This window comes from Emys orbicularis, chromosome 5, assembly GCF_028017835.1.
Source record: "Emys orbicularis isolate rEmyOrb1 chromosome 5, rEmyOrb1.hap1, whole genome shotgun sequence".
Taxonomy (NCBI): domain Eukaryota; kingdom Metazoa; phylum Chordata; order Testudines; family Emydidae; genus Emys; species Emys orbicularis.
In genome coordinates this window covers 11,557,714-11,575,544 of record NC_088687.1, presented here as the reverse complement: position 1 = coordinate 11,575,544, position 17,831 = coordinate 11,557,714, and the positions used below count along the sequence as shown (strand labels likewise).

Genomic DNA, 17,831 nt, shown 5'->3' with positions numbered 1-17,831 from the left:
TGTCTTTAACATGTAGTCTCAGTGAATTTTTTCTTCCGTTATCTAAGTTTCCCGTACGTCACTCTCTTTTGGGTCTGTTAAATTTGCCAGCTCTCTTTTTTCTTTAAAAAGATTAAAGTGTAGGAGTTACCATCTTTTCTTGGCTCATAAGTGTTGGTAACTCTGCGCTCTCTCACTGAGACCTGGGGCTCTCAACTGGCTCTCAACAAAAAATATGTTTTTTGTTGTTGTTTTTTTTTTAAGAAAAATAGTTTACTACAAGATAACTGTATTGGATGCCGTTGGTACCGCCAGTGGTGGATTAGCCACTGGGCCAACAGGGCCCATGCCCAGGGGCCCCCGGAAAAATGGGCATGCACCCTGACCACGCTCTGCCCGCCAGGTGCTCCTGCCAGGGAGCGGGGGAGGCCCCACGCCCCGACCCCACCCCCCAGCAGGAGCCCCACGCGCTCTAACCCCATTTCCCTGGCAGGAGCACCAGGGGAAGAAGGGGACTGCATGCAGAAGTGGAGGGGAGAGGCCCACACTTACTCTGGCCCAGGGCCCCACAAAACCTCATCCATCTCTGGGTACAGCTCTTCTCCCCACGACAGGAGTTGATCAGTATCCTAACACACTGACTTAGTTTCACTGTTGGGTAACCATCTTTTCAGAAGACACACACAATTCCATAATGCATTCCATCCCCCTCTCTAATGCCGAACACCTCAGGTCAGTTTCACAAAAAAAATAAAAATAAAATCCACTTAGGATCAAGATACATATGCATGGAACTCCACAGCACGATACAGGAAAAGGGACCCATTCACAAAGTCATGCACTGGTCTTCCCTGCTCGGCAGCAGCACAAATACGTTCTAAACACGAGTATGCTGCAAACGGCGATATCGAACATCAGAAGGCTCTCTCTTCAGTAAACCCACAAAAGGTATCCGCCCTTGTCAAGTGTTCTTTTTGAAAGGCAACAAGAGGCTAAGCTGCAGAAAGTAATACATACGCTTCAGAGGCAAAAAGTACCCAATCCCTCAGTTCCTCTCCGGGCTAGCGTTCTACTCGAGGGAAGCTGGCTTCTGAAGCATCTGGCAGTGATGTTCCCGATATCTGCCAGTCAGAAAACAAATATTAATGTAATTCCTAACATACCAGCCTAAAAGCAGTATGACCTAGTAAAACTGATCATCAATAACCTTCAGCCTGTCCCAAGTGCAATATCAACAGAACATGGGCAGATTCTTCATTGATCATATTGCAAATCAGCATACATGGTTTTTTCTCCATCCTTCACCTTTTTTTTTTTTTCCCTTTTTGCCTAGAATGGCCAAACCATTTCTGCTCCAACGTTTGGGTTCTATTTCCCACTCTGCACTGACTCACTGTGTCACCATGGGCATTGTTCTGTAGCCTCTGCATCTCAGTTCACCCATTTGTAAGCCATGTGCTGTGCGTAACAAACCCTGAAAACAGGTGAAATACACAGGAATTGTGGTGGTACTGTGAACCTCGAACACGGTCCAGGTTTGCCCCCAGGATAATCCCAGGGTCATAAATTTGGGCCAAAAGTTTTTCCAAAATGGTTCTTTTCCCCCCCATCAGGCTCCAAAACTCCTGCATTGTCCTAAAACAAATTACTCCAGTGACTATGCTGCTACTCATCAGACACCCTGGAATGCAATGTGTTGCACAGAGAGACTGCCTCAAACCTTTTTGCTCTTGCTGCTTGCAACGTGCTTTGAAAACCTTGGCAGAAAAGCCAAGTAGAACAGTGCAAAGCATTTCATTGGATCGTCACCTGTTGCAAAGCCAGGCTCGGGTTGTGAAGATCGATGGTGGCAAGGGATGGAATGCGAGACTCTGAGACTGTTTTGTTCTCCTTTTTGACAAATCTGGAATTTCGAGCTGCAGAAGACAAATAAATGCATTGCCTGCTATGGATTTTTGTTGTTGTTTTAAGCATATAGTGTCAATATTTCCTTCTCAGAAAACCTGTCACATGCTAATATGATTAAAAAAATAAATGTCTTGATGCAACTTATACTGCTCTTTGTAACTTATTTATCATCCAGTTTTAATTAACAGCAAATTAAAGCTCGTACCGTCCACTCCTTTGAGTTCAGGGAGATGGTTATAGTTTAGCTCAGGCAAACGCACATCTGTCTTGGAGAATTCCCATCTTTTCTTGTCTGCCTGAAGAACGTTCTTTTCATTTGAGACCTGAGAGCAAGGGATTGAGTTACAGGAGCAATGTATAGCAAAGCGAGGGGTACTAAAAGTAAAACCACTGTAGTAAGAGGAGGCCCTGAGATATAAACCTTGGTATCAGAGGCCTGGTATGAGGCCTAAAGCCTGAACTAAAGTAATGGTCAAGACTTTGCTAACATAAAGCAAAGTTAAGCTGTGAGCCAGAGGCAGGCCCTGCTCACAGAAGCTGGCAAGGAAAGGGCTGATGCTGCAAAAAGAGACATACCTAAAAGGTACTGGACACCAGATATCAGAACATTCGCATACTTGTGCATTCCACACACAACAAGGAACAGGCTGACCCATCCCAATGACAGGGCCAAAAGGGGAATATGATGGATAGTGTTGTTTTGTTCAAACCAACATGTACAAGGTGAGAGACGGCACCTTACTACGTAGAAGGGTTGTACCTTGCTGCGTAGAGGGGTTGCACCTCAATACGTCAGGAGTGATGTGTAACTTGTTTGTACCTGTGTATAAAAATGTATCCCTGGGGTGGTGTCTTTGTCCGGCCGAGGGGGCAGTGGAAAGTCCCGCCACTGACTGAGCCGGGTCCATTGCCAAGAGGCATCTATTAGTAGTATGCCCGGTAGACTAAGTAATCTATGGGGAACTGCAATTGTGTCCGAGGTCGCAATAAACCTACTCGACGTGACTTTGCATCTTACTAGACTCTGTGGTTATTGGGGGTTCTCGTCGGGTTTGCTGTGTCAGCTATCTGCAGAGCTGGGACAGCACACAGAGGGAACACACGCACGCAGCCGAGTGATATCAACATAGGAGAAAGCAGAGCACCACACCGGTAGCATCTGACAACAACCATTATTCAGGTTTAAAAGAAGCGAGATTCTCTACTATGAGACTTACTCAAGCGTCAGAGTACCAAAACAGCCTGTATTCTTTCCTAGAAACATTCTGTTGAATAATCCTCAAGACAAGCTTTAGGAAATCAGTAATTTAAGGAAACTACCTACACTTACGCAGAACATCAAAAACTGGAAAGTGGTCTGAACTGTGCAGTCCTTACTCAGACAAAACTCTTACTGATCTTGAGAGGAGTTTTGCCTGAATAATGACTATAGCATCAGGCTTTAAATCGGCATGGCCTTTCAAAGAGAATTCCGTGGGAGCCGCTAGCCACTCATTTATGTGAGTGATTCATTCATTTTTACAATCTGTCCACAGAAAATTCTAAATGTAAATCCTGAACTACTTGGTCACCATAGCCAACACCTGTCTCTCCTCCCAGCCTGGCCAGAAACTGTAATTGCACTTGTCTAGAAGAATACATGTCTATCATTTAGATCTCTTGGAGAGCGCCTCTAACTTAAATAATATTCCAGTACCATACATTCACATAACATGACTGTGAGTAAACTATTATATATGATGTCCCCAAACCAAAGAAGGGAAATATATCTTGAGAAGGCCGAAATGAAAGGTATTAATGACATGAAAGTAAATACTGAAGTTTAAAATACATTGTTTTCACTACAGGAGAAGGACGATGCTTACCGATGTGCCGAAGCTGACATTGTAATGCCCTGCTGGTGAATGTTTCCCTTGCTTTATAAAAGGGGTTAAGTATTTTTTAGTCTTCTCATCAACTCTATAAACAAAAACAAAAAAATCCAAGACTCCAGTCAGAATTAGCAATAATCTCTTGGCAACATCATCATATAAAGATAACGCTGCAACGTGAGACATCCAGCCCTGACAATCAGTTGTTGAGCTATTGGTCTCTAACATATACACTGCACTGCCAGTGGATTACAACCCTGATCAGAAGTGTACCCTTGCTATTAGTCTTGGGCCTGTCGAGCAATGAAAATCAAGGTCAATCTCTCCCAGAAGAGTGTGGCATTGTGATACGGACAAACAGCTCCAATGGACTCACCTCAAGAATCCATTCATAAGGCTGGTATCTAGGACTGTTATTGGCAAACTAGCCTGCCAGCGTCCTGTGAGGGTTTGTATTAGTTACTCCGACCAGAGAGGAGAATCCCACATCCTTCTTCGCTGGCAGAACGTAGCATGACATCAAAGCTGGGTCACACTGAAGTGGTGGGGGAGGGCTGGTGAGCGGGCAGATACATTTTCACCACTTTTGATACACACTCTAGATTCCGAACTAAGTTGTTTCACACACACACAGTGGGGAAGATTACAATCCATCCCACATATAAGCAAAATCCTGGAATCCCATTGACTTCAAGTGAGAATACTGCCTGTCTAATTTTTTAATCACAGACAGCGCTCTCCTACTCCTGCTTTCTGATGCAAAACTCTTTGCAGTCACTCTTCTCTCCCTGCTATAGTTGTACTTAGGGCTCACTATTGTGCCTTCTATGCACAGACCTGTGTTTGGGGATGGTGTGGGGCCCTTTAACTGCACCAGCAGGAGCCCCAAGAAACAATCTTCAGAGCCACAATACTTCCTGCAGCTACCCAGAGGACAAACGGAGCACAGGTGCTACTGCACCCCTAAAGAGGGTGCAGGGTGATCTCCCTTCTACAGCTGACTAGCTACAGCGGGGACTGAGGTCACAGCCTTGCTTGCCCCCTTTGAGACAGTTACAGTTAGTCCCGCAAATCAGAGCTCAAGTGAGTATGTGTGTCCCAGATCCTGTGCAGAAGGGACAAGAAGGATGATCTTTGCACCCTTCCCTCTTTCATGCCCCTACACCCTGGGCTCTATCTGGCCCATAATTATTAAACATCTGTTACAGCAAGGAATACACCAGACTGCAACACTGATCCATGTCTGTATGTTTCCAGAATAGCTGATAAACCATTATTTGCTAACACAGAACTTACTCCTCAGGGAATTCTGCACCAAAAAATTAAAAATTCTGCACCAAATATATAAAAATTCTGCACAAAATATTTTAAAATTCTGCATATTTTATTTGTCAAAATAACAATGTAATCATGTCAGTTTCAATTATTTTGATAATTTATTTCAAAATACCTGCCAACAAGTATGTCTGTAACAATACAGACAATGAAAGATTCAGGATTTTTTTTTTTTTTTTTTACATATAGATTCCTTACTAGGCATATTAATACAGAACTTTGAGTAATCATTCATTTAAACTACAATACAGAAACGTCCACACCCCTCAGAAGCAGTGCAAAGGCTTGGGGGAGTCAGGGGTAACGGAGGAGCCGAGAGAGAGGGAAGGAGCCTGGGAATGAACCTGGAGGGTTGTTGGATGTGGCTCGGAGAAGTATGGAATGTGTGTGGTGGTGGTGGTGGTGGTGGGGGGAGTTGGAAGGTGGGGGAGGGATTGTTATGGGGTTGGGGAGCCTCCCCCCATGCAGACCCTGGCTGACCCCTAGCCTCTCTCATTCTTTAGGCACATCTGCCCCTGTCCCCATGTATCCCTGCACCTCCTCCCCCATCCCCATGTGTCCCTGCACCCCTTCCCCCATCCCCATGTGTCCCTGCACCACCTGCCCCTCCCCCATCCCCATGTGTCCCTGCACCCCCACTCAGCCAACCCTTGCCCCCCAAATCCCATGTGGCCCTGCACCCCCACCCCATTTCAGTCCCCACCCCAGTCTGTCCCCCACACTAGCCCTTTTGAACCCCAGTCTACTTGACCTCCCAGCAACCCCGTGTGCCCTGCTCTATCTTCCCACTCCCCCAATATGTGCCTCCTCACCTGGCCCCGTTGGCAGGGCGCTGTGAGAAATGCAGCTTCTGCTCTCTCCCTATCAGCTGTTATGGCTGGTGAGCAGCTGCTCTCTGTTCTTGCACCACAGCAGCCCCTGGTGGGCGAAAGGCGTAAACTGAATGTATTTTCTGCGGAGAAAAAAAAACTGCAGGGGGACATGAATTCTGCATGTGCGCAGTGGCACAGAATTCCCCCAGGAGTAAGTATTACAGACAAGAACTCGTGTTCACCAGCTGTAGATTCTGGGATCTCCAAATACAAAAAAAAAACCAATCAATTTGCTTAGGATAACTGCCTTCTAACTGATAACTTCCTTTGTGGTTACACTCCTAGAGGCAGTCCTCTGTCTGCTCTGCTTTGTGCTGCTCATGTGGTGCAAATAAAGCAGAAAATGACATGGCAGTGTCCCCAGAGCTGTCATAGCCAGTCCTGATGCCACCCTATGGTGGAAGGAGTGCGTAAGGGCGAGCGTGAGTGGTCAGAGCATGCTGTGCTCTGGGAATCTCTAAATGGTGTTTGGTCCCATGAGGACTGTTGCCTACTGGCATATATTACAGCAGCCATGAAGTTGCATCAGGGCCATGGAGAGAATCAGGAAGCCATAACCAGCTCCCCCTTTATGCTCCATGAAGCTGGGAGAATGGCATAAACTCAGGAAAGCAGAGATTCTAACTCTTAAATTCCATAATCTCAAAATACAATTACAGCTCCTCCCCCGTACTGCTGAAAATCTTTTACCACCCACCCAGCCCTGCCCAAAACCCATTTAACCCCCTTCTTTGTAACAATGTCATTCCATGACTCTCTCCTTAAGGAGCATTTGCTAAACTCCTCTACTGTTCTATTTAGCTTCCATACCTGTAATTATGGGTTCCAGGAATAGTTCCCATCCCAGAGTTAACACTTATATTGGGCGTGATGGTGGCAAGGTTCGGGATAATGGGAGGAATAACCATGCCTGGGTTCTTTATGTAATCCAAGCTGCTGCTGGAGTCTTTCATGCTTGTCGGAGGGACTGTTTTGAACTGACTGGTTCCACTGTCATACAGGGAGCTCATATTGGAAGATCTGTCAGCTTTCTCCACCTCAGCTTTGGATAATTTCACCTTGAACAGTTTAGAATCTTTGATTTTTGGATCAATGTTGAAGTCCTGTTTAGAAAGAGAAGTGTCACTCCGCCTATTGGGGGTTAGAACGGACGTCAACATTAATTTACGGCAGCATGTGTGGAAAAAGAACAGAAGACAGACACTCATAAGAAGCGGTGAGATTCAGGTAGAAGTGTAGTGATGTTATGAAGAAAACACCTGTTCATCAGCAGAAGGTAGAGTTCATAATTCACAAAAGACTTAAAGTCTCACTGTCCTATGTAAATAATTTATCTTACCACATCCCATCAACGCGGGAGGTTTGGTTTGGTTTTAACATGTTTAGGAAAATTAAAGGGCATGCTCTCTCTCATCACCTAGGTGCTTAGTAAAATAGCACTAACAGGGCCTAATCGTGTTGCAGGACAGGTCTACGCTACAGTGGCACAGCTGTGGCCCTGTAACTCTCCCGCTATAGTGTAGATGCTTCCTACGTTGATGGAAAGGGTTTTTCCATCAGTGTAGTTAATCTGTCTCTCCGAGAGATGGTAACTAGATCAACAGAATAATGCTTCCATCAACCTAGTTGTGTCTGCACAAGGGGTTAGGCCAGGGGTCGGCAACCTTTCAGAAGTGGTGTGCCGAGTCTTCATTTATTCACTCTAATTTAAGGTTTCGCGTGCCGGTAATACATTTTAACCTTTTTAGAAGGTCTCTTTCTATAAGTCTATATTATATAACTAAACTATTGTATGTAAAGTAAACAAGATTTTCAAAATGTTTAAGAAGCGTCATTTAAAATTAAATTAAAATGCTGATCTTACGCCACCAGCCTGCTCAGCTCGCTGCCAGCCTGGGGTTCTGTTCACCTAGGCCGGAAGCGGGCTGATCAGGGCCTGTGGCCGGGACCCCAGACCTGGGGGGGGGGTTTCAGGGGTCAGGGCAGAAGGCTGGGGGAGGGGGTTCAGGGCAGAAGGCTGGGGTGTGTGTGTGGGGGGGTTCAGAGATCAGGGCAGAGGGCTGGGGGGGTGCAGGGCAGAAGGCTGGATGTGTGGGGGGTTCAAGGGTCAGGTCAGAGGGCTGGAGGATGCAGGGCAGAAGGCTGGGGTATGGGGGGTGCAGGGCAGAAGGCTGAGTGTGTGTGGGGGGGTTCAGGACAGAGGGCTGGGGCTGTGGGGGTGCTGGGCAGAGGGCTGGGTGTGTGTTGGGGTGGGGGGGTTCAGGGCAGAGGGCTGGGGGCTGTGGGGGGTGCAGGGCAGAAGGCTGGGTGTGTGTTGGGGTGGGGGGTTCAGGGCAGAGGGCTGAGCGGTCAGGGAGTGCAGGGCAGAAGGCTGGGTGTGTGTTGGGGTATGGGGGGTGCAGGGCAGAAGGCTGGGAATATGGGGGTGCAGGGCAGAGGGCTGAGTGGGGGGTTCAGGGCAGAGGGATGGGGCTGTGGGGGTGCAGGGCAGAAGGCTGGGTGTGTGTTGGGGTGGGGGGGTTCAGGGCAGAGGGGTGGGGGGTGCAGGGCAGAAGGCTGGGGTGCTCGGCTCATGGGGGTGCTCCCAGCCCCCTGCCCTGAGCGGCTCATGGCAGGGGGCTGGAAGGGATATGCCCTGTTCCACCCCCTTCCCCCAGGCTCCATCCCTACCTCTCTCTGCGTCCTCTACGGAGCTGTGTGCACGCTGCCGCTCTTCCTCCTCCCCCTCGCTAGGGCCATCAGCTGATTGGCGCAGGGACGGAGAGGAGATGGGGCCGGAAAGCACCACGCTGGGGGAAGAAGCGGGGGAGGGGGGAAGCTTGGCTGCTGCAGAACCAAGCTTCTGTGTCCTGCCCCCGAAGTGGTGAGCGGTGGGCGGGGGGGCTGAGTGGGGCTGGGGGCCGGGACCGTGGCAGGGAGCTGCGTGCCATTCAAAATCGGCTCGCATGCCGTGTTTGGCACGCGTGCCGTAGGTTGCCGACCCCTGGGTTAGGCCAACCTAACTATGGCGCTTTGGGGGTGGCATTTTTCGCAGCCCTGAGTGACGCAGCTGGGTTGATCAAATTTTTAAGTCTAGACCAGGCCAGTGTCTATTCCTCACTCAACTGAGCATCCCTTCCCAGCAGGCCAAGGTATATGGAACACACCAGTAACTAGGCGATGTTAAGTTATGGAGCATAATATTTCTGAAATTAACATGTGCCGAAAGTGCAGTGACATGCACCATGAAGACGGCATACAAAGCTGATGGACTAAATCATGGAGGATGAGACCCCACATCAGTCGGGGCTTCGGCAACACACATTTCTAGGCTCTGGTATGAAAGCACCATCAGCCTACTCAGCCGCAACATTGTCACGCCTGTTTTGACATAACCTAAGAGACAGGTAAGCAAATGTTTACTGTGATTTCCCTTAAGGGACGGCACGTGACTACAGCTAGGTTAGCTGGCTGGTGGCAACAAGAGGGTTTTTTGTTGGTGGTGGGTTTTTTTTTTTTTTTTTTTAAACACAAGCTGCAACCCATTATTCTGATCCTAGCCTGACACCTACAGCTTTTCATTGCCAGAGGCTCTGAGACAAAAGGAATCCTGGATACCATGCATGAGGGCTAATCATGTTATTCAACTCATGGGCATAACAGGACACCTCCCATGCTCTTGGAAGGCACAGCTCACTAGAGCTGCCCAATGGAGAAACCCATCTGAGAGCAGGAGAGGGCTGAAAGGAGGATGGGCAAAGGGCTTTTGGAGTCACCGGTGCTTTGAAGAGGCAGATAGGCCAGAGAAGTCTAAGGAAAAATAGAGATATCCTGACCTACTGCCAAAGAAATGGAACAAGAGCAGAGATAAGTGTCACTGAGGCAGATCCCAGTCCCTAGCGTGGGATTTACAGCAAAAGTCTCTACATCTGGAGCAGGGATCTGCAACAATTCAACATAATGCTGTGCACGGTCAGTTGATTTACACACTTTAATGAACCCTCATCACAGCTCTGCGTAGTTGGTAGGTAACCATGTACCATCCTTATTTTACCCACTGGGAAATGAGGAAAATGGTTTAAGTGACTTGCTCACAACCACAGATGGAGTCTGCATCAGAGGCAGGATTAATGCTCAGGGCTTGCCGATTCCAAGTCCCTAGCACTCACCTCTCTCAATACCGACAGAACTACACTGAATACTCTCTGGTGCAAAGGCGAGGGAGGGAAATGTACAACATTATACACACAATATAGGAGGGTGTATGTGATGGGTTAGACCTACAATAAGACCCTGGTATCTGGAGATGCTGCTTCCAGACAGTCATTTTGCTATATAGAGTTTAGCACTCCATCCACCTCTGAAAAGGAGGAGGAAAGATTCCTCTGGGGCTTAGCAAGGAAGCCAAAAGGAAATCCAACATTTCTGCACATAAAGAAATAATGCACAGGAGGCTTTACATGAGCTCTGGAATTCCTTATCCAAATGTACTTTAAAAGCATGCTTCACCCAGCACAGCCCCTTCCTGTTCTCTGGATGGATGCTATTTCCAGTAAGTGAAAGCCAGTCCATTAGTCCAGTAAGTTTGCTGGACATTCGCTGGCTGACTAAGAGCAATGATTGGGCTACATAAAGTCTTTCCTGAGATGTCTGTTGCACCAGTTATATTTTTAAAAGCTTGAGCACTACATAGCTTTTTCTCATCTGACCTTGAAAGAGTCAGCTGCCATCTAATCTGTTCCCTTTTGAAGTCGCTTAACATGGAATAATACATAACAGAAGTGTTGCACTGCATGTTAATGAATCCAGAAAAATTCCTTTCCTAAACCAACTCTGCACTTGTCTCAAATAAAACGGGATTAATGTGTGTGCAGCTTTCAGTTATGAGACCTTTAAAGTTTAAAGTACCAAAAAGGCAAAACATAAACTTAACCATTAACTGAAATAAAACGCAGCTCAGAAATGAAAGTCACTTCTCTTTTTTTAGCACATTCATTTTAAATACTTTGGAATAAACACCAACTGAATTAAAACACATGTACTTTTATTTTATCAGCAATCCACAGATGTGTTTCTCAACTAAAATAACCTAAATCAGACTTTATCCTAGCCACATTTTTTCCTCGTGAATAAAATGTTAATTTACAGGCCTTGGGATTGCCTCAGAGTACAAAGCTTATGAGCAATGGTATTTATAGACACCAAACTGCAGACTATAAAACATATAAAAGAGTTGGATAATGTACAATTATCAAATGGCATGAATTTTCTATAGCATTTGCACTTGGGATAATTTTGAAATTATACACAAGGATCTTTTTTCAAAATAAGTGGCAGATGCTCACCCAGACCACAATTTGGAGAGAATAATATAATGGGGGGAAAAGAATGATGTACAAACATTGATGCAGGGCCAAATGATGCAGACCTTATAGAGAACCCATGCTCTGAAAATCACGTCCCTTAAAGGTGTCTCAGGTAGGACACCCAAGAACCGAGGCACCCAAAATCACCAGTCACTTGAAAATCTTGACTAAGGTCCTCCCCTGAGGCTGTCTTGTCACCAGTCTCCAGAGAATTACCCCTGCGAAATGATACAGCACCAACCGGCACAGCTGATCTCAACAGCCACAGCAGATAGCCCAGAATGAAGCTGAGGGTTTTTCATATCACAGCCTGTATGCTATATGTGACCCAGCAACAGAATTGACAGGGAGCAGGTTTAATATACTGCCTAAGACTAACACTGCCCAGCTGGTGCACAACATTTTCTGCATCAACTATAGATTCAGACTGACCTACAAGGGTAGCCTTGTCTTGCATTCGGCTGTGATTAAATCAAGATATAAGAAATACAGCTGGGGTAAGGGAAAATAACTGAAAATTTCAAAGGCTCTTTCATTTCACTGGTTTATTAAACTGGCCAGTTTTTCACCATTCAAAATTATTTTTTAAAACAAATTTTTCACAGATTTTAAAAGCGTAATTTTTTGTTCTATTTTATAACTGAAATTTTCAAATGCACCTTAGTTGACCAATCAAATGTAGCGATGGAGAAAAATAAAACCAAACCTGGTAAGTGAATGCTAAAAACCGATAAATGAAAAAAGTTGGTCAAAAACTTGCAAAAGATTAACATTTTCAAGAAAAGCTGTAGTTTCACAAAACATTGTTTCTGATAATCGACCAGATTTATTGGAAAAAAATTTCAACAGCTCTAGGTCACAAAAGCGTATTTCCAAGAATTATGCTTGCCTTATCAGAAAGTGATGAAAGAAGGTGCTTTTTTAATAATGGAAAGTAAAAATACACCTCTACCCCGATATAACGCTGTCCTCGGGAGCCAAACAAATCTTACCGCATTATAGGTGAAACTGTGTTATAGTGAACTTGCTTTGATCCGCCTGAGTGCGCAGCCCCGCCCCCCCAGAGCACTGCTTTACCGCATTATATTCGAATTCGTGTTATATCGGGTCGCGTTATATCGGGGTAGAGGTGTAGCTATACATTTCTCTATGTAATTACAGAAGTGGGGCGTATGCACACACACAGGTGGATTTTTTAAAAGATTACATGAATACTATTATGGAAAACAAAAACAAGATCTACTAACCTGGATATCAAGCATTTTTCTTTCTTCTCCTAAAGAATCGTCTTTGTCCTTTTTGCTAATTTTTGATTTTTTTGGCAAAGGATGGTCCCTGGCATCTTTCTGAATCTTTAACCTAAGTTCCTGAGCAAATCTATATTCCATATTAAAAACAAATAAAGCAACTTCCATTAGTACAAAATCTACACAACTTGGTGTTCACCCCAAGCCCAGTCAGATTACGTCTCTTTTGAATAAGAAGTCAAACAAACAATTATATTTTTTTAAAATGAGAAATTGGCCAAACTGGATTACCCATTAAAAAGCCTCACAAGTGGCCTGAATATATACATCTAACAAAACATACACGGCAATTACGTCTGTGTTCCAGTTCAGTGACTCTCTCTGCTGCACGCAACGATTAATGATGTAATGTAAAATGTTGTCTGTGTCATTTATGGATATTAGTGAAACATTATTAAAGAGGACACTTGCTCTTGTGCTCTGGGACAACAGATGGAATTACTTGGGATTCCGCTTATTCGCAATCTCTCCATTCCCAGCAAAAAGTTGCTGATATATCTGAAGGCTGCCAATAAGTGAACGGCAGGTTTGTGGGATGCGCCTTTCCTGGTCGCAGCCCCACACACTTGCCTGCAGCCAGGGCCTTTCTTCCAAAAATAGCTGTCAATAAGCAGCATGCCTAGTGCCAAGTCTCTGAATCCTACTAACTTACAGTCAATGGGAAAGGTTTGGTTCCCAGAAAAATGTTGTTATGAACCGAAAGTTGTTAACATCAAGATTGCTATTAAGTAGCATCCACTGTACAATCAATGGGCCCGCTCTTGCTCTCACTGGAGCCAAGGGTGTTTTGCCATTGACTTTATGAAGAGTTAAAATCCATGTGCATGTTATATGACAACCTGGTATATGGATTTGCCAGCTCTTTCTCAGACCCGAAGTCCAGAGTTTGGTTAAGAGACCAGAGGCCTAGCTAATAGTGATTAGCTAAGAGAAAGCAAAATAAACAAGATGACATTGCCTTTGCTAAGATATGCTTGGTCAGTAGAAATGCCAGATGTTGAAGCAATAACTGAATAATTATGTTTCATCCAATGTTTCAAATTGAACAAAGGATCCCTGTCCTATTGTGTTTCTCCTGAAGGGAAAACAGTCTTCCCACAAATCCAACCTTGAGTTTATGAAATATTGGCACATGTCACTATAATGATATGGCATCCTTCCACCTCCCTTCCAAGGGACCAATGCCCTGCCTTAAGACATAAAGGAGACAATCTCTATTTCCATATGCTTTTACTGTTTCTTTGCTTTAACCCCTAGGAATGTATCTGTTGAACAATCAAAGGAGTTGCTCCGTTCCCATGGACCCCAAATCAGAATTCAACATATATATTTTATACTAATAACATTTTATCAAAGTATTAATTAAATGTTAACTTGCTAACTTAAGACCATGGGCGGAGACATTATGTAACCTTTTAACCATTGGCTACTGTGCTATCTTGTCTTGCTGCAAAACCTATCCCGGGGTGTGGAACTGCCTACCCCGTCACTTTCCCCCGCCCATGGAAAATCTATATATTCCATTGTAATCAATTGATTGACAGTGTCTCTGAGCCTAATAAGCAAGGTGACACTCCGCCAGCGCTGTGTGTAATAAACCCCTATGCTTTGACCTCTACACGGTGTGGATTTATGTCCTTCACTTTAATAGGAGCGGGATTAAATGCTTCTGTGAAACTGGTCGTACTCTCTCCTGGTATTTTAGAGAAGAGGTCACTTGGAAAAAAGAATGCACATAATTTCTGCATCAGAAATTAGGGAATATCCTTTGTGTCCCCCATTTTAGCACCTGCCTGCACAAGACTTCAAGCATATAAACTGGTGTCGATCCTTATCAGCGATCCTTATTCACATTAGTTTGCTACTTAGCAAGTAACACAAGACTCAATGTAACAAGCGTATATGGGCCTGAACCAAAACCCACTAAAAACAATGGGAGCATTCCATTGATTTTAATGGACTGTGGAATACGCTGTATATGCAACCACATGGTGTTGATACTGTACTACTTAAATAAGCCACTCAGGATCTGACTTACTAGGATTACAGTATTTTGCCAGACTTAGATAAAGTTAAGTATAATTGTGTTTTATGATTTAATCATCTAGAACAGTGGTTTTCAAACTGTGGGTTGGGACCCCAAAGTGGGTCACGACCCTGCTTTAATGGGGTCGCCAGGGCTGGCATTAGACTTGCTGGGGCCTGGGGCCCAAGCCCAAGCACCATTGCGTGGGGCCGATGCCCGAGCCCCACCGCCCTGGGCTGAAGCCGAAGATCAAGGTCAGGTTACAGGCCCCCCCACGTGGAGCTGAAGCCCTTGGGTTTCGGCGTTGCCCCCTCCCCCTGCCTAGGGCAGAGGGGCTCAGACTTTGGCCCCCCCACCCAGGGTGGCCGGGCTCCAGTAGGCTCAGGCTTCAGTGCCCCCTCCTAGGGACATGTAGTAATTTTTGTTGTCAGAAGGGGGTCGCAGGGCAGTGAAGTTTGAGACCCCCTGATCGAGAATTACTCAAATTTTGTTGAGAAAAACGGAACAAACCTGGCCAAATAATTCACACCCCTATTTTGAATACGTTTTCTGTGCATTTTATGGCAATAACTCGATGAATATTTTTATAGGCAATTCTCTAACTTTCCCTGGGCACACTAATTTTCTTTTTTCTGCTAAACATGCAGCAAGTACTACACTCATGTAATGCTAACCACACTGAAGGCTGCTCTTTATCCGAAAGTGCAGTTCTACTCTGCAAAAGGACTAGGTAAAAATGGCACTGTTCAGGGCTCCATGTTTACTGTTTGGCATTTTCCATATCAAATGTGCTCAGTGTACAAGTAAAGTCTTGTGCTTTTTTCTAACTGCCAGCCCTGCAAACTCAGCACGGAACCTCACACAGCTCAGTGGCATTATTTCCTTCTCTCACACGGCCATTTTGACCAAGAAGCCAACAGACAACGTACCTTTCCGCAAATCCATCTTTGTTAAAGAAATCGCACTGCAGTAGCTCAGCACAGGATGGCCTTTTGTCCGGATCGACCTGCAAGCATTTCTAAAAGACCCAGGTAAATTTTGGTAGGCAACTGCAGTAGCATCAAATGCAAAATCTTTGCTATGTCTAAATAAAAGTCACTAAAGAGACAGTAAGAAAACAAATAAACAAGGTCCAAAGTTATAGAAGAAAACACTGCTACAGTGTGATTAAGGGATGAAACCAGGGAGGACAAACTGGAGGAATTTAACAATGTTTGCTTGCTGCATCTATTTTAGTCAATGACACCTGGAAACTCCATCCATATGGAATTGCTGCCTTTCACTGACAGACATCAATCTGCTTTCTCCTCAATTGTAACCATCTCTCTCATTTTGATTATTTTAATGTTTTGGTTGGGATTTTACAGCATGGACAATGTTAAGCATTAGAAACCAAATAAGTTGTGTTCAAAGTGTTATTTTATTTGGCCAACAAAATTATAGTATTACACACACACACACACACACACACACACACACACACAGTAGCAGCAGCAATGTTCAATACATATTTTCCCAAAACTAAAAATCTAAAGCAGCTAAGGCAAAATTGAGGGTTTTCTAGAGGCTAATTGCCATTGTAACAGAGGCAGAAAATTCTGGGGAGGAAGATGAAGGGCAGACTCCTGTCTACTCCTTCCCACCATCAAATGAGAGACCTACTTGCTCGCGTTCTTTACAAGGAAAGCTACCGACTTCAGAGTTACTGGGAAGTGGCTCTCTGGCTCGTAGACTATGCATGCTGAATGCAGCTAGCTATAGGGAGAGAAAGTTGCTCTCCACGTGGCCACACAATATAAAATCACATACCACAGAGAAGGGGTGTTTTAACTGCTCCTTGCTAGGATTTTGCATCTGTAACACACTGGTCAGCATGTGTTACCTGTCCCGCTCTGTGCCCAACCCACCGCTTAAGAGTCTGGCAGACAGGGCCGCCCCTAGCCATTTTGGTGCCTATGGGGTCTCCAGATCACTAGCCAGACTAGACCCTACTTCCCACCACCACCACCCTCGCAGCTGCTCGACGTGAGAGGGGAACAAAGCATGCGGAGCGGGGACCACAGCTCCTGCTCCCTGTGCTCAGTGGCCATGGATCCAGGCAGGAAGGAGAGCAGCTCAGAGCCTCCTTCCCCACCCATCACCAACCCCACAAGTTGGGGGGGCCTCAGCTCCATCCCCATTCAGCCAATGAGGTAGCAGGCAACAAGAGAGAGCCTATCCTCCCTCTGCCAGTGGCACAGCTCACAGAGCCTATCCGAAGTGCAGGGGACACAGGGCAGTGGAGAAAATAGATCTATGAAAAGTCTCCGGGGGGCAACTGTCCCCCTGGCAAATGATGCCCCTGAGTGGGGTGACACAAAGGGGGTCAGGACCCAGTTGACCCAGGGTAAGGACAACAGCCAAAGGTGGAAGCAGAAAGCACAGACAAGGGGATGAGGACACACTAAATACTAGAAGCAGCAGCAGCAGCGTTTTGTTTAAAGGAAGAGGGCTGCGCACCATGTTTTTTTCTACTGCCAACCCAGCTAATGGTTAATTAGACTGGGAACTGACAGAAAGCCAGAAACGCAGCCTCTCCCTTGCATTTTTGATCCCTCTTCCCCACAATCTAAATCACAGAACCTTAAGAGCAAAGGGAAGACGGACAGAAGGAGAAAACAGAAGACCAAGGCATTTCCAAACGAATTAATTACCTTGGCTAAATCCAACACTGCCGCAGAGAGCTTGGGATACCGTCTTTCAAAAGGTTCGGCCTCCTTGACCTCTGGCAACCTCACTCCAGCAAAGAGTGGATTTTTATAGAACAGCTCTTGATGGCGTGGAGTTAAGTTGCCTGGAATGGATAGGTTATATAGTTATGGTATCACCAATGCATACAGAAAGCTTAGCACAGACTGTAGCCCTCTGCTTGATTGTAGATGTCAGTGCCAGTAAACATTACCACTGTCCTTACGCTAGCTAAAGCTCTCAGCGGTCTCACTGTGGTTCATTATCCTATCAGACATTTTGGATCTAGAACCTCAAAGGCAGCCAATATGAAAAGGCTTTTCTTGGCTGAGAAAATTCTATCGCTCAACCTGGCCCAGACTAACCTTAGAGACTGAGACCCTTCAGTGATGCCTTTGCGGGGTCTCTCTTCCCTTTTACAAGCAAAATTAACTGTGGCTCCATTTTCAAGCTAAAAGAGA

General features: G+C 45.5%; 1 protein-coding gene across 1 annotated transcript in view; it reads right to left on the bottom strand.

Annotated features, from left to right (window-relative positions):
* Nucleotides 1-1,040: 1,040 nt before the first annotated feature.
* The window catches only part of CDKL2 (cyclin dependent kinase like 2), a 31,591-nt gene continuing 14,800 nt past the window's right edge, over nt 1,041-17,831 (bottom strand). The window contains exons 5-12 of the mRNA XM_065405266.1: nt 17,337-17,476; nt 15,573-15,661; nt 12,558-12,687; nt 6,776-7,068; nt 3,753-3,846; nt 2,093-2,210; nt 1,789-1,895; nt 1,041-1,100 (exon numbers count right to left, since the gene is read on the bottom strand). Coding sequence (XP_065261338.1) covers nt 1,041-1,100; nt 1,789-1,895; nt 2,093-2,210; nt 3,753-3,846; nt 6,776-7,068; nt 12,558-12,687; nt 15,573-15,661; nt 17,337-17,476 — 1,031 coding nt within the window. The remainder of the gene's footprint in view (nt 1,101-1,788; nt 1,896-2,092; nt 2,211-3,752; nt 3,847-6,775; nt 7,069-12,557; nt 12,688-15,572; nt 15,662-17,336; nt 17,477-17,831) is intronic.